General features: G+C 34.6%; 2 protein-coding genes across 6 annotated transcripts in view; one reads left to right on the top strand and one right to left on the bottom strand.

The window, feature by feature from the left end:
• Positions 1-7390, bottom strand: part of LOC100371172 (coatomer subunit epsilon-like) — a 34316-nt gene extending 26926 nt beyond the window's left edge. The window contains exons 1-3 of the mRNA XM_002738784.4: positions 7237-7390; positions 3459-3521; positions 1304-1404 (exon numbers count right to left, since the gene is read on the bottom strand). Of these exons, the coding sequence (XP_002738830.3) occupies positions 1304-1404; positions 3459-3521; positions 7237-7365 (293 nt within the window). The 5' untranslated portion in view covers positions 7366-7390. The remainder of the gene's footprint in view (positions 1-1303; positions 1405-3458; positions 3522-7236) is intronic.
• A 377-nt stretch (positions 7391-7767) lies between these two features.
• The window catches only part of LOC100371480 (tubulin polyglutamylase ttll6-like), a 30060-nt gene continuing 22804 nt past the window's right edge, over positions 7768-15023 (top strand). For 3 of the 5 annotated variants that reach the window (XM_078012703.2, XM_085506916.1, XM_085506917.1), the window contains exons 1-2: positions 7771-8087; positions 8648-8690. The gene's annotated coding sequence lies outside the window, so the exon portion shown is untranslated. Of the gene's footprint in view, positions 8088-8647; positions 8691-15023 lie in introns of all 5 variants that reach the window. The other 2 variants (XM_085506915.1, XM_085506918.1) reach the window with 2 other exon arrangements.

Below are 15023 nucleotides of genomic sequence, written 5' to 3'. Positions count from 1 at the left end.
TCCACAGGATTCTGAAATATTACTATTGACAGACTGACGCACTGACGCACGAACGGACAGACAGACAGACAATCTCAGAAACTCACGAACGATCGGGGACATGTATCCTAACATGTATGATCGATGTACTAAATTTGAATGAAAACTGACAAGCATGTCCAAAATACAACATTTTCAAAAAACAAGATGGCTGGCCGCTGCCAGTCGGCCATCTTTGATCCAATTGTGAAATAAATCGTCATGGACATGTATCCTAACATGTATAATCTATGTACCAAATTTGAATGAAAACTGACAAAGCATGTCCAAAATACAACATTTTCAAAAAACAAGATGGCTGCCAGTCAGCCATTTTGAATTGAATCGCTAAACCACTGCATGTACATATGTCCCACATAAGGTACTAGGCACATGCAAAGAATGAACGGAATCGGTCCACAGGATTCTGAAATGTTACTATTGACAGACTGACGCACTGACGCACGAACGGACAGACAGACAGACAATCTCAGAAACTCACGAACGATCGGGGACATGTATCCTAACATGTATGATCGATGTACTAAATTTGAATGAAAACTGACAAGCATGTCCAAAATACAACATTTTCAAAAAACAAGATGGCTGGCCGCTGCCAGTCGGCCATCTTTGATCCAATTGTGAAATAAATCGTCATGGACATGTATCCTAACATGTATAATCTATGTACCAAATTTGAATGAAAACTGACAAAGCATGTCCAAAATACAACATTTTCAAAAAACAAGATGGCTGCCCGTCGGCCATTTTGAATCGAATTGCTAAACCACTGCATGTGCATATGTCCCAGATAAAGTACTAGGCACATGCAAAGAATGAATGGAAACGGTCCAAGGGATTCTGAGATATGACGCACGGACGCACAGATGCTCGGACGGAGACCGAATTATAAGTCCCCGTTTTCGGGGACTAATAACAGTATGCAACAAGGTACATGTATTATTATTCAAATTTTTAACAATGACGAGGTTGCTAAAAACAATAAAAGAGAGTCATTGATGATTTTACCAAACATGAACTGAAAATCATTCAGTATGTTAATTAAAAGTTAAATATGCAAATTATTTGTACCCCTGACAACAACAAAATTTGTTTCTGGTCAAAGAATGTGCACTGATCTTTTTCCTTTTCTTGCATTTGTATGAAAAAAAAAAAAAGCTAAAACAGCTGCATGAACTTAGTATTTAAATTAGCTATTTTGCATACATGGAAGCCAAACTCAATAAAGAATACAAGTTTTCATCAAAAGCCAAAATATTCTCACCTTCTATCTGGATTTGCAAGGTAATTGGCAAACATCTTAACTGCTTGTAGCTCTGATCCTGCTGACGATCTGATTTCATCAATGACAACGCCATATTTTCTCTGTGGATAAACACATAAAACAACATTTAAACTCCTATATTGAGTACTATAATAGACATAGAACAAAGGTGATCTCTCTAATCAGCGTACAGGCAACACCTCTCGCGAGAAAACCAGTAAACCTGCATCTTTTACTATTACCAGGTTGAATAATTAAATGAGTATTGGTCAAAATTCCCTTAAAAACCTAGAAGTGCTAGAAGTTCCATAAGATATGGAATTAGGTTAAACAATCATATTTAAAATTACATTGACCGAAGAGCCATGGTTTGTAGTTCCACTCTTAGATGCACTGTACTATGTGTGCTCTCACTATAGAGTTTGCATTGAAGTGCCAGACTATTGATAGTGATTTCATGAACACTGGGATTCAAATGTTGTTTCTGTAATGTTAGTAATACAAGCACTACCCTGAAACTTTTATGGAAGTGTGAGAATGATTACATCCTCATCTAATCTAAACTATACTTGGCTCTTTACATACCACATCCTGAAAGCTCATCTCCATACTATACTTGTATACATACCCAAAATCTTCTCGTGAAGATTGCAATCATTCTCTATTTCACATCCTATATAGTGTTTTTTTGACTGGCTCTAACATTTATTTTAGATAAGAGCCCACATGGCTCCATAATTCAACCTCTAATCTCTACCCTAACCATGACGACGAGTACAGAATAAACCTGATAACAAACACTAATTGTTTCTATATCAGTGTTCTCCCCAAAGCGTTTTAGCGTAGCGGGGCCGCTACTCCATTATTTATGCCGCTACTCTGAGAGATTGCCCGCTACTCTGTGGCATTTCCTGTTACTCTTTCTTTTAGCTTGTTAATACACGTGCGAATCTGTTAGTCAGCGTCATCAGCGTCCGGTACTGTGAGCCAAATCAGGTGTGAATGGAAACATGTCAGTGATTACGCAAAGACAATGGACTAATACAGCTTCGTACTTCGACAATAAACACTTTCGCCCTATTTAATTGGGGTAATAGCGAGTATTTTCTCAGTAGCATATTTGGCTGGAAGAAGCAACGATGTCAAACAGCAGAAATATTACGTTGTGGTTCCGCGTAGAACGCCCTGCTGGGCCCCTGGTTGCGAGCGATAAACCCACCAGCAACGCGGTCACCGGTACCCCTGTCGGCAGTGGTACTAAACGTGTCCAAGATGATGTTACAACGAAAAGTGCAAAAAAATAAACTCTAGATTTGATGCACATGATACGTGGCTGAGAGAAACATCCGATGGCAAAGGTAAAAAAAGTATTTATTTGTAGCGTTTTACTTGGAAGCGAGTTTTGACCTAGTTTAGTAAATTTTTGTATGGCTTCATTTTTTGCCGATCGTCGAAACATTTTTTTGGAAACGACCTTCTTTCTGGAAGTTCAAAAATTGTTGGCTACGATTTATCAAAGTAACTAATACTAGTATTGTGTTTTGAAATAGTTGGGCACAGTCCCTCTACTGTGAGTTGGGTAAAGTTTATCGTGGCAATTTTTAAGTTTAGCGACTTTTCAAAATGGCGGCAATTTGTTTATTTTCGTGTTGATCGTGACGATATTTTTTAAATACAAGTATTGATTCGCTCCTATTTCTTATCTTTTAGGAATGCTGTGACACATATGTGGAAAATTCAACTTAAAAACATCCAGAAATAGTTCTTTGGTATGGAATTCTATGCCATGTATAACTATTACGAAATATGCTATCGATAAACACGCACACTCGGAGATGCACAAGAAGGCCATGTGTAAAGTGGGAAGCAAAGAAAATCACGGCGTTCTCAAAAGCTGCAGATCACTGGGCTTCCATGAAAGTCCGAAGAATCAACATTACATAGAAATCACACAGCAGCAGATTCATTTAATCTTCTACATAAATTTGTTAAAAAATAAAGACACATTTTCATCCATGCAAGCCTGTCATTATTGTTTTCTTTATCTTCAGACAAATGCTAATGATATGTAAATTATATGCAAATTAGCCGCCACTCTGATACATTTTTCTGGGGAGAACACTGCTATATTATGGTACTGTAGAAATAAAATTACCTGTGATATATACGCTCTGTACATAAAGATATCTGCTTCTGTCTTCACATCCTTATTAGATGGCTAGAGAAGAGAGAATTATTGAAAATATTAATTTATATGTGGCGAGCATTGACCATTTCTACCCAAGTACTCCGCAAGCTTTTAATTTGTATTACTGTAAAAGGATTAATTATTCACTGGGTTTTACTTTTGCTTATTACGCTGACTAGATACTGTGCTAGATTAAAACTCAGTAAATATGTAAAATTTAGCATAGAACACATTATCTAAATGATAAAACCGTGAATTTAAAATCCACTGAATATGCCTGAAATGGTAAATCAGCGAAATTTAAACCAAGTGAAAATTAGTCATTTTACAGTATGCTATTGAGCCTTTCAAGCAGTTTGTAATTTTAACTAGAACAAAATTTCTAGCTCAAAAATGACCAATCGCAAATTACCCAACATCTAATCTAAACAGCATAGCCTCACTCTCATTAATTATAGATGACAATGATAAAACACTACAGATGTCATACAAATGTTAGATTATCGTTTAAACAAACTATTTGTATTGTTGTATGTTGCGTATAAGGGTCCTATCCTTATTGAACAGACACTGAGCAACAGTTGGGCTTTACCAGAAAAATTTGTTGTCGTACATTTTTGTACAATGTACCAGTAACACATTCAACAATGCAAAATTTTGCCATAGTTTCATACTAATTTTAACCATGCGACACCTTTACATAATTTATTTAAGTCATAAATGTCACAACAAGTGTAAATGAATTCTCAGCTATGGCTGAGTTTGATACAAAATGTGGAAACACTGTAGTCCCTTCATACTTGCAACTAAATCGGGGTATATTTATAAACTACTTGTAGGAGATCCTGTATCTGCCCCACAGTCACTTGGGGCCTGAAATATTGTTGGATATCACCAGAAAACGCAGGATTTGTGCAGTTTTGAATAAAACCAAGTTAGCGATTATGAACAATGGTTATTAACGTAACACCCAACCCCCTTCTGAACTTTTTGTTTCGCACTTTAAGGTAAGAAATCAACATTTTAAGCCGACAGTGGTCGATTTACTCGGTGCCATGTTTCACAACTTGTTTATTTATATGCACATAGCGGAAGATTTTTTTTTTTAAATTAGTGTTTATTAAGGATGCTGTATAGGTTTTTGGTAATGATTTTCTAAACGGGTGTTTCCATATAAAATATTTACTGAACCATACAAAGCTATATATTGATGGAAAGCTTATTTCACACTGAATGTGAAATCGACAAGATAGTGTGTGTATGGACGTGTAAAGTCACGTGATCTCTGTGTAAACACAGAAGCCATTTTCGGTAAAAAAATAATTGAACCAATGAATAAACGAATTTAGTGGAACATTGGCAACAAAACAGTTTTTCAGACGACGCTCACCACCATTCTGCGTTGATTGAGATATATATCTACATGATAGTTGGAGAAGAAATAATAATTTAGCTATCTTGAAAAAACAATGCGATCTTGTTCTTTTCGGTATTCAGAAATTAGAACGTAATTTCGAAACAAATAGGAAAATAGAAAAATCCCAGCGCCGCTTGAGAGGCAACATATCGAAGAGTGTCTGTGCGAAAAATTAGTATAATTCGTCCACTAGAACTCGAGATCGAAGGCCTGCAGTTGCCGTGAATCGCTGTTTTGTTTAACCGGGAAAACGGCAAAAACAACTTAGCAGCAACGTATCGTTGGCTATTTAAACTCAAAATCCGTTTGTCCCTTGGATCAAAACAAACTCATAACGACTAGTCATGGTATCTGTCTGTCATAATCACGCAGATGTGTGGATATGCGTGGTTGCAATTGGTTATAAAGTACGAAATTATGCTTCCGAATCCAATAGGAAACACTGTTTCACGGCGTGACAAAGTCGCGCCAAAATGACGTCATGATTTACATATTCATTATTAAGTTGTGGGAGGAGACACTCCTTTTCTGGAAGACTCATTACCATACATTGCCCTCTATGGAAGGTCATTCTCTTGCTCCGCTGCTGAACCAGTAACCGTGGCTGAACGCACCACCAGAGTCAACTACATGTAGTTTTCTTTCCAAGTTTTGTTTTTATAACGCGAGATGTCTTGACTAAGATCTGTATTTAATTATCTGATTTGAATGGCAATGGGGGTGAGAGAAGTCACAGCGAGTACTGAACTGAATCGGGAGTTGCGATCGCTTGGGTTTAAAATTGTCTGTCCACCGGGCGGTGAATTTTCAGTTTGTTTGCTTTTGCGTTATTATTTTGTAGATTTGTGAAATAACCTGTTCGCCATAAATCGAGTTTTCCGTTTTTTAGTTCCCAAAACTGTTGTGACAAAATTAGTGTGAAGATTCTTCTTCCATCTTCAACGCGTAATGCATAGTACCGGAACAACCGCTGGCGGGGACCACTCCCGGTATCTTACATTCAGTTCACTTTCTATATCATGTACAACAAATCTAACTTAATTGAATCCGTCAAGTTATTTATTGAGAATGTGAAGATTAAGAAAAATAAAACAGGTAAAACAAGGATGCTCACACACACAGACGCGTACGTTTTCTTTTACAGCTGATTGTCTCAGGCTTTACGTGTGGCCACGTGTTGAGGGACGGTGGTGTGGCCAAGTGTTTCACTTCCGACTCATTGTGGTCGGAGTCCATGACACGTAATTTGGTCACGAAAACTAAGTCTGCCATGTGCTCAAATTTTCTACATTCTGTTTATACCTCCATGGTCTAGTCGATAAAATCGTGGAAGGTACTAACGTTAGTACCTTTCATGATTAAATTTTAATAATAATCGCTTTACATACTGTCAACGTTCTTCTCCAAATTTCTTTGGATTTGTTTTCTTTCGTCACTGTTATAGTCGACCCCAAGACGGTTTCATAATCGACTGTTTGAAGAGCGAGAAATTCAACGAAAATAATACTTGTGTTACTAGTCTGAGCTTGTACTGAATGCAAGAGACTGTTTATATTTGCTATGGGTGGTGACTATTATGCAAATTATCTGTCTATTATGTCTTTGGCTGATTAATTAAAACATAGCTTTCAAAACAATGACATGTGCTTTTGTTTTTAATTAACAAAAATTGATTTTTACACCCTATAAAAACATCCAAATCACTTTTTTTCCTACTGAGTGTTTGCTCCTTGTAGTCAAGCATTGAAAAATACAAAAAAGTAGAATTTTGGGTTTCAAAGCAAAAAAACCTACACAGCATCCTTAATTTTCAGCTCCCAAGTGACTGTGATCTCCCCCCTTCCTCTCTCGCACTGTGATTCTCTTTGTACAGAAGTTCCTTATGGATTAATAATACCCAGTTTTAGGTACATCACACCTTTTTCAAGCATAATAAATTTAAGTTTTCTTGCCATCTCTGCATTTATTCTATTTTTACCTCCATCATATAAATAAGATACACACCATACATGTACATCATGTAGGGTAGTTCGTGTACATGTAATGTATTATGCAAAGGTACTGTATAAAATCAGATTAAGTGCATACATTATTTCATTATATGGCGATTGAACAGATCTATCTAAGAGCTAAAAATTTTTAAAAAATATATAAGTTGACAAGTTCCATCGGTTTGTTTAGTGAATTCTGGAAATAAACTTCAGTAGTGTATAATACAGCTGACACGCGATTTTACCGGAAGTAGGAGAAACCGGTAGCGTATTTCTCCATTCAGGTGAATTGAGGATACTTTGAATTTACAAGAACGTGAACTCAAACATTAAATACCTTTAGATTTTGAACTTCCGTTATACACTGCTGAAAACTACCCAAGTAAAAAGCATTTTTCACTTCAAATAACTCGTCCACGTCTTGTTGTCCAGCCATTTTGATCGACTTTACCACTTGTACACGCATGTGCAGTACACGTAGCAAAGTCTCGATGAGACCGTGTTTTCGATGCGAGAAAACACGTGACTTTAAAGTATGTTACAAAAAGGTTAGCTCTAGGTCAAGAGTTAAGTGAATATTTCAGTATATTGAAAACCTTATTGGGGTATGTCCCTCTTGCTCAAAATTGTGCAGTTGCAATCCTTAATAATGTTTCTATTTATTTTTATTCATGATTTTTGAAACACTTATTTTATTTCGGCGAGAGTGAACATATAACAGACTGATCAGTTTACCAGGCAACCAACAACCAATCAGAATCCAGTCTGCGCAGTTGGCTTCTATAGCGATTGTTTTGATCGCAACACTGTCTAAAACAAATATCTCCTTCCGCAAAAGTGGTAATAATTCCTCACGTATGACTAATATTTTCGCTTTGTAGTTTATCAATCACCCTAAAAATACTACTTTGATTATACTGATACTACAAATAATAATAGCATAATATTTATTGCTGTTAAGTACAGTTAATCGACCAAGATTCACGCGCATTAATTTTAAAATGCAATGCTAATGTTAACTATGGACCTCGCCATGTTGATGTTGTGAAAGATAGGCCGACAGTTATGGATACGTTCATTAATATAACAATGTTTTTATAACATTTCAAGACAAGTTGAAATAATTTAAGGAATACGTATGATTTTTGTGTTGTATGTTACCATCCATATGCTGTGAAACTCATACAGGTAAGCTACTCGTCCTGCACATTTACATGTTGTGTTGTTGTCGAAGTTTCGAACGGGCTGAGTATCAGCCGACAGAAGACGTCCGAACTGCTCGTGCATGGTTAGCGATCGACGACAAAACTGGTCTTGTTTGACACAGTCACAGCTTTGAAACTTTCAGTAACATTGCGGGTCAGCATGTTTCTCGCATATATAGTGAAACTGTCGTTTCAAAAATAAGGTACCTCGTCGGTTTCTCATATTCGTGTGCATATTTGTCAGCTAGGGTGGTTGATTGAAGTTGACCCTTGACTATGCCCCAAGTCCGTGCAAGATGTGCCAGAACAGTGAACAATACTTTTTTTTCCCTGGTTATGGTAGTACACCATAAGTCCTGTGTGTTCAGGAATGTTAGATATATGCAGTCAAGTTTAATACAAATTGACAATTTATCATTTCATTTATGAGAAAAATTAATAACTTCCTGTAGCACAATGTCCGTATCATGTAAGTACATGTATCATGTACATCAATTGCTCTCCACATTTTATATTGAAGAAAATATCTTAATTTTATTGCAGGAACAAATGTAAAAAGTATCAGGAGGAAATCTTATTTTTAAAGGTTGGTATTAATACATCCCTCAACAGTCTTCGTTATATTACTGTTTTGCTGATGTTCAATCAACATTATCACAGTATATATATATTGATAAAATAAGATACCTATGCTGTAAATATAATTTTTTGTTTAATATCACGCTGACTTGTGGGACAACTTGTGGGGGGATAACCCATACCTGAAAATAGATCAACATTTCAAAATACGGTCAATTAATATTAGATGGGTATTTTCAGAGGTCAGTGAGATAACCAAGATAGCCTATAACCTATATAGATATGTAATGTATGGGGAATCTTGACCTTCACAATAGTCTTGTATCTGAGCTATACTTTTTATTTTTAAAATTGTCATAAACCAGAAATTCAACGTATTTTGTAAATAGTTTTTTTTTTATATTTTCCCTAGGTTTTTATTTTTGCTGATTTAACTGTCAAATGAAAATTGAGCAAAAATAGGGTTTAATAAACATGCAGGGTTTGAAATTTGTGGAGGCATATGCCTTGATTCCTTTGAAAATAGTCAATTATTGCCTTTAAAATTTCAGACAGTTTCAGAAATTATGGCTTTGAAATTTGGTGCCTCAGAATATTGAAGCCCTGTATGTCAAATATATAGACAAGGATTTCAATTTGTAACAGCTGCTATAATACAATAGCTGCGGGATTGATGTAATCATCATATGCGTGTGTGGTAGCATGTGATCATTTTATCTATGTCATTCCAGATAACGTTAATGTTAGGTCAGATTAATCTCAGATTATCCAAGGCTTAATTTGATCATCTCAGTAGACACCCCCTTTCACCTTCCAAATATCTACTTCTGTGGATTAATGAGCAGAATTTAATTGTTGGCCTATTTATTAATTAACCCTTTAACGATTGACAAAATAAATTACAGAAAAAAGCATACAATTTTGAAAAATATTGCTTCAAACTTGTGGCAAGAAAAATAATGGCAATAATGCGTTATACCAGCATTTATTTATTTATTTTTAAATTTGTTGGGTTATGTGTGCTTCTAAGAGAGCAAATACTTCATGTGTCTCTGATGATCTCCCGCAATGATTGGTTTGGTATCTTAATTAATTGACTATTTTAGTTTTAGACATTGTGTACCTGATCTGAGAAAAATAACCTAATTACCTTCATTTGCATTTAACTAACACAGTCATTTTCCTTGTTGCCTAGTTTTTCAACTATAAAGCCAGGAATTTGTTTAACTACAGTAATTAACTTCTGTGATATTTTGCTATAATGTGACGTCGTTGTAGAGGTAACAAGAAATTCAAAGCTTTTTGTTAAAAAGGTGTAAAAAAACTAATGGCTTTATTTGTCCCAACCAATTGAATAATTTTAATGGAATGTCAGTCTAACAGTGATCTTCCGCTGAACATATATGATTAATGTCTGTCTGTGTAAATATTTGCCACTTGTATATGTAACAAATATGGCAATCTGGTACTGTTTACATCTACATAGTACTTCTATTCTTCTGGAAAATCCTGTAGAACTTGTATCTAGGAATATAAGATGTAATCCAGGATTGTTTGCTTGACTTGAGAACATACTTATTGTTGATATAAGCATTCAAAAAGTTGACATTTAATTCTTCCTGCAAAACCTTGTTTAATGCTATACCTGAAATGTGCGAGTACTATATGAACTTTTTTTTTATAATTGTACAGCAAACCAGTTTTTAATTGATTTGTTAAACCAATATGAGATAAGAATAATTTTTTAGTGAGCTTTAACAACCAGTGATAACTTGTAAACCAAGCGACGGTGAAGTGTTGGTGGTTGTTGCTATTGATAAGATCGTACATTATTAAACTGTACACTGTTGATTTCTCACATGAAATGCCAAGGTTGTTAACAACAAGTGCCATTCCTTGTGATAGGCATAATCACAAGCATGTAGACTATGTGTTCAGTGGCATCCCTGTATACTTTTTTGGTTATTTAGTTTATAGCTCACTAGATACATACATGATATTATTCATGCTGGTGGCGTTCTTCATTTCCCCTAACACAGATTTGTCAGATTATAAAGTCAGATCTCAGTCTATCATCAACATAAAATAATTGGTTCAGATGTTTTTTCGCATTCTGCATTTCTAAAGCAATATCACGGATGAGTTGCACCATAAAAGGGTGACTATTTGTAGAGGGTAATGTGACCGTAACATTTCAAAAACAGTTTTTTTGTATGGCAGTATTATTTTCATTTGAACCCTGAATTGTGTTTTGGGTGGATGAGAAAATACACTTGCCGTATAAAGTGCATACACACATGCATTCAGAAATGTCACCAGCCCGACAGGTGATGCATAGTACTCGAAAAATTCGTATTTACTGTGATAGCGAGTTAACAACTCAATTTAACCTCAGCATGCACTCAAATAATATGTTTCAAATTGTACACATGGTACAGCTAGATCAACCAGTATTAAAAAGCTGTTACATACAATTACTCCGTGCCTGAAGCCGTGTATAAAAAATCCCATACCTTTTAGTAGCTCAACGCCATAACAATGATGTTACCTACAGTGCAGAGCACACATTGTGCGTAGGTGTATTGCATTGTGAACATTTTTTTTTTAAATTTCACTTAAATTCAACTTAAAAAGTATGCTTAAGTTTCGTTACTCATACAGTGTGCTTTAAATTGCAGTGTGGTGTATTCACCTATTGTCCAACCCCAAGTTTCTGTCCATTTTCCCATATCTAATAAAAGTACAAATGCCAAAGCCGTATCAACATTACAATTCTTTTTGCATGCTACCAGTGAGTGTGCATCATTATACTAGCAGAAGTAATTGTCTTGGTCGATTGCTATAGTTTGGAATGTTTTTTTATTCCACAGTAAATGGCGAGATAGTTATATGGCCTGGCAACAGACCACAATACAGCTCAAAAGAATAGAATAACTATTGATTGATTACGCATATATAGTTTCTGCCTGTCTTTTACTAAGTATTATTAATGTTCAGAACATTTAAGCATTGCCAGGAGGATACAATAATACAGTTATTTACACTCACTTTGACTAGGACAATAAAGGTTATAACTGGGTCTTTGTGTGTGCCGACTCTGTACATGCAAGTTACTAGCCTTTGGTCTTGATTCTTAATCTGCCAACCAACGTGATGAAAGTTATATGTAATTCTGGGAAGGTTTATAGTTCCAGATAACACAATTGTTGCCTTTTCATTTCATATACATGTATGCATTTCAGATAAATATTTATAAGCGTACATTTTGAATTTTTTTCAGCATTTTCTGATTTACTCTTATATTAGGAAATGGTTTATACACAGCAGACATCTACTGTAAAACATTTTCTTTTCACTGCTAGTAATTTTTCGTGATTTTTTGGCATTCTTGAAGACATATTTTGCGAAAATCACTGACACCTGAGAAATTTTCATTACTACAAAATTTGTGATTTTCATTGATTCTTGCACATATGTGTTACTTAAATGACCCTTGTTCAACTCAACGAAAGTGTGTTTCACTTAAACTTGTAGGTTTGGTATTTTGGTCCTTATATAAACAACTATATAACCATACACATAAAAATTGACTGTTACAATTGGGATAGATATATACCAGGGTATATCAATTTGCATCTAAAATTATAATCATAAAATTGACTTAGGAATAGACTTGAGATGTACATGTATGGTGTGTATCTTATTTATGTGATTGAAAACATCCTTACACATACAACCAGTGCTCAACAATACTGAACATGTATTGTTTACAGGACTATCAGTACCATGTTCTTTTCACTATAGATTTATTAAAAAGTCATTGTGCTCTACTTCAAATATTTTTCAGTGTGATACTGTATTAAAATACTTTATTTTCGAATGGAATTAATTTTTACTATTTTCAGGGATGATTCAATGAAAATAAATTCAGCGAATGTATCTTTTTTCCTATATTTCACATTCAACTCATTCAAAATCAGAAAAAATAAAATCCATGCGAAATAAATGTCTTTTCAGCGAAATTTAATTCCAGCTAAAATAAAGTATTATACAGTACATGTATGCTTGCATCCAAATGAGTGGTTTCCATGGGATGTTGTGCATGTCATTTATACTGAAAAATGTTATATTGTGGAGGGGTTGTTTCACCTGCTGACCTGAACTTTTTTAATACGCAGAGAAACATCACTCAAAAAATTAATTAATGATCCACAGAGCATTTTTCTTGTTACTACATTTCTCAGACAGATCAGTTCATCTTCTTTGTTTTCACACAAATACAAATGTTTACAGACGACATTGTGACATTAAATGGCAATAGTAGTGTTACGGCACATGTTTATATTTTATATAAACAAACATTATATTTGACATGCGGTGTATATGGTGCATAGGACCCATATCAAACACAGTGTGTGGTAACGCCTACCACTCTTCATACTGGATTGAGAGTATATATGGGCCTTTCGGTGTAATATTACATGCCCCTATCTGATTGTTATTTAACCAATCAACCCTGCCGATGGATCTGAACGTTTTAGCCAATTATATTAACGATTCAGAATTCCATGTTTTAGACTTTCCTTTTGGGCATAACATGTCGGTTACATGTACTTTATTACAGTACTTCAATAAATTGAAATATTCAATATAATTTATAAACATTTTCTATAATTTCCTACTACACCCTATTTTGTTGTTTTTGCATTCTGCACAATATAATGTATGTGTTCTGGGCCTTCATAGTCAAGTAACCTCAGGTAGGAAAGTCATTAGAAACACTGCTGCCAATGTCTTAGAGGAATACTGCATTGTTAAAGAAAAGTTGACAAGGACATTGTGGTTTTCATGTTTGAAGTTTTCAACTGATGAGAACATTGCGTGACATTCAGGCTTTTAGGTTGGTGATTAAAATCCTTTAAGTGGAAGACTTGTTCTTGTTATTGATGATTATATATTTCTCTAAGCACTTGCTCATTAAAATGACCTGTCAAACATGTCTACATAACGTATGATGCTATATTTGCTGTATCAATAGGGCATACGCTTACATGAATGACATGACAGGACAGGTATATTTAAGTCATATATTTTAATGATTCAAAATACAATGAATGCAATTTTTGGTTTATGTACACTGCTATTGGAGAAACACTTCAAATAGTGCCAGGTTGGAATTCTAGTGAGGCAGCTGAAATAAGCCCTTGTATTTCTAAATAGAGCAAATACGGTATATTCCTGAAATTGTTGACAGTTTGCTTCACTTTCAACCAGAGCAATCATTATTGCTGGGAAAAGATTGACCAGCTTTGTTATTATTATACAAAGAAATAGCCAAAAAATGTAATCTATTTTATTCTAATAACATAACTGCATTATTATATTCCAACCCACAGAATATGAAAAATATATAAATAATGGATTTAATAGTCATTTTCATTAAAGTATTGAAAAGAAAAGCTTGTAATTAATTTAACCACTGATAAGCCAAGAGAGCGCTATCTCTCATGTTCAATTGGTTTTGCTTGTTAGCGGATTAGATTAATGATGAAAGGCTGTGTTACAGGTACAGGAGTCCTATAATTATATTGCGTTGATGACGTTTATATGCATGTTGCCTAGTTGCAAAGCTGTATACTTGTATGACGCTTAGGTTGATTGTCTAGTGATGAATTTGTACTGCAAAATAAAATTATTTTATGCATTTTTAAAAAAAATTACAATTAAGTGTTTTTTTCCACATTTTTTTTTTATTGTGAGTGACTACTAGTTCTGATTATTTTGTTTTAAGTCTGGTTTCAAACAGTGCTGAGTTACGAAAGTTGACGTGCATACATTTTGTATATATGATATGTGGTGATCGGGTCATCATATTTCCATTCAATTTATTTTGTGACATTTAAATCTCTTTGTAACCAAGATGAAAAATCAACAGAAGTCATAAGATGCCATATGTTAACATAATACCATGATAAACATTTTGGAATCATGTTTCCATTAGTGTCTAGACTAGGTTATGTCTTATTATGTTTTTTTTTAAATGAAAAAATTAAAAAAAGATAATTGCATGCAGTGTGTTCCATCTGACTGGTCGAGTGATATGCAAAATGAAGCTCTTAAATATTAGAAACTCAAACTTCGCAAGGGACATAAGTCATTTGGTTTTCAGAGAACACACTCAATTTTCACGAACACTGTACTTATAAGCAAGTTTAACTAGTGTCCTGTATACTAACTATACATGTATTAATTTAGGGGTTCATGTGTATATATGTATACATGGGTAAGTGGAATGGGACAATTTTAAAAACATTCTAGAATTAATTTTTCAATTAGATTA

Source organism: Saccoglossus kowalevskii, chromosome 13, assembly GCF_978046115.1.
Source record: "Saccoglossus kowalevskii chromosome 13, keSacKowa6.1, whole genome shotgun sequence".
NCBI classification, from domain to species: Eukaryota; Metazoa; Hemichordata; class Enteropneusta; family Harrimaniidae; genus Saccoglossus; species Saccoglossus kowalevskii.
This window is presented reverse-complemented; position numbering and strand designations above follow the sequence as displayed.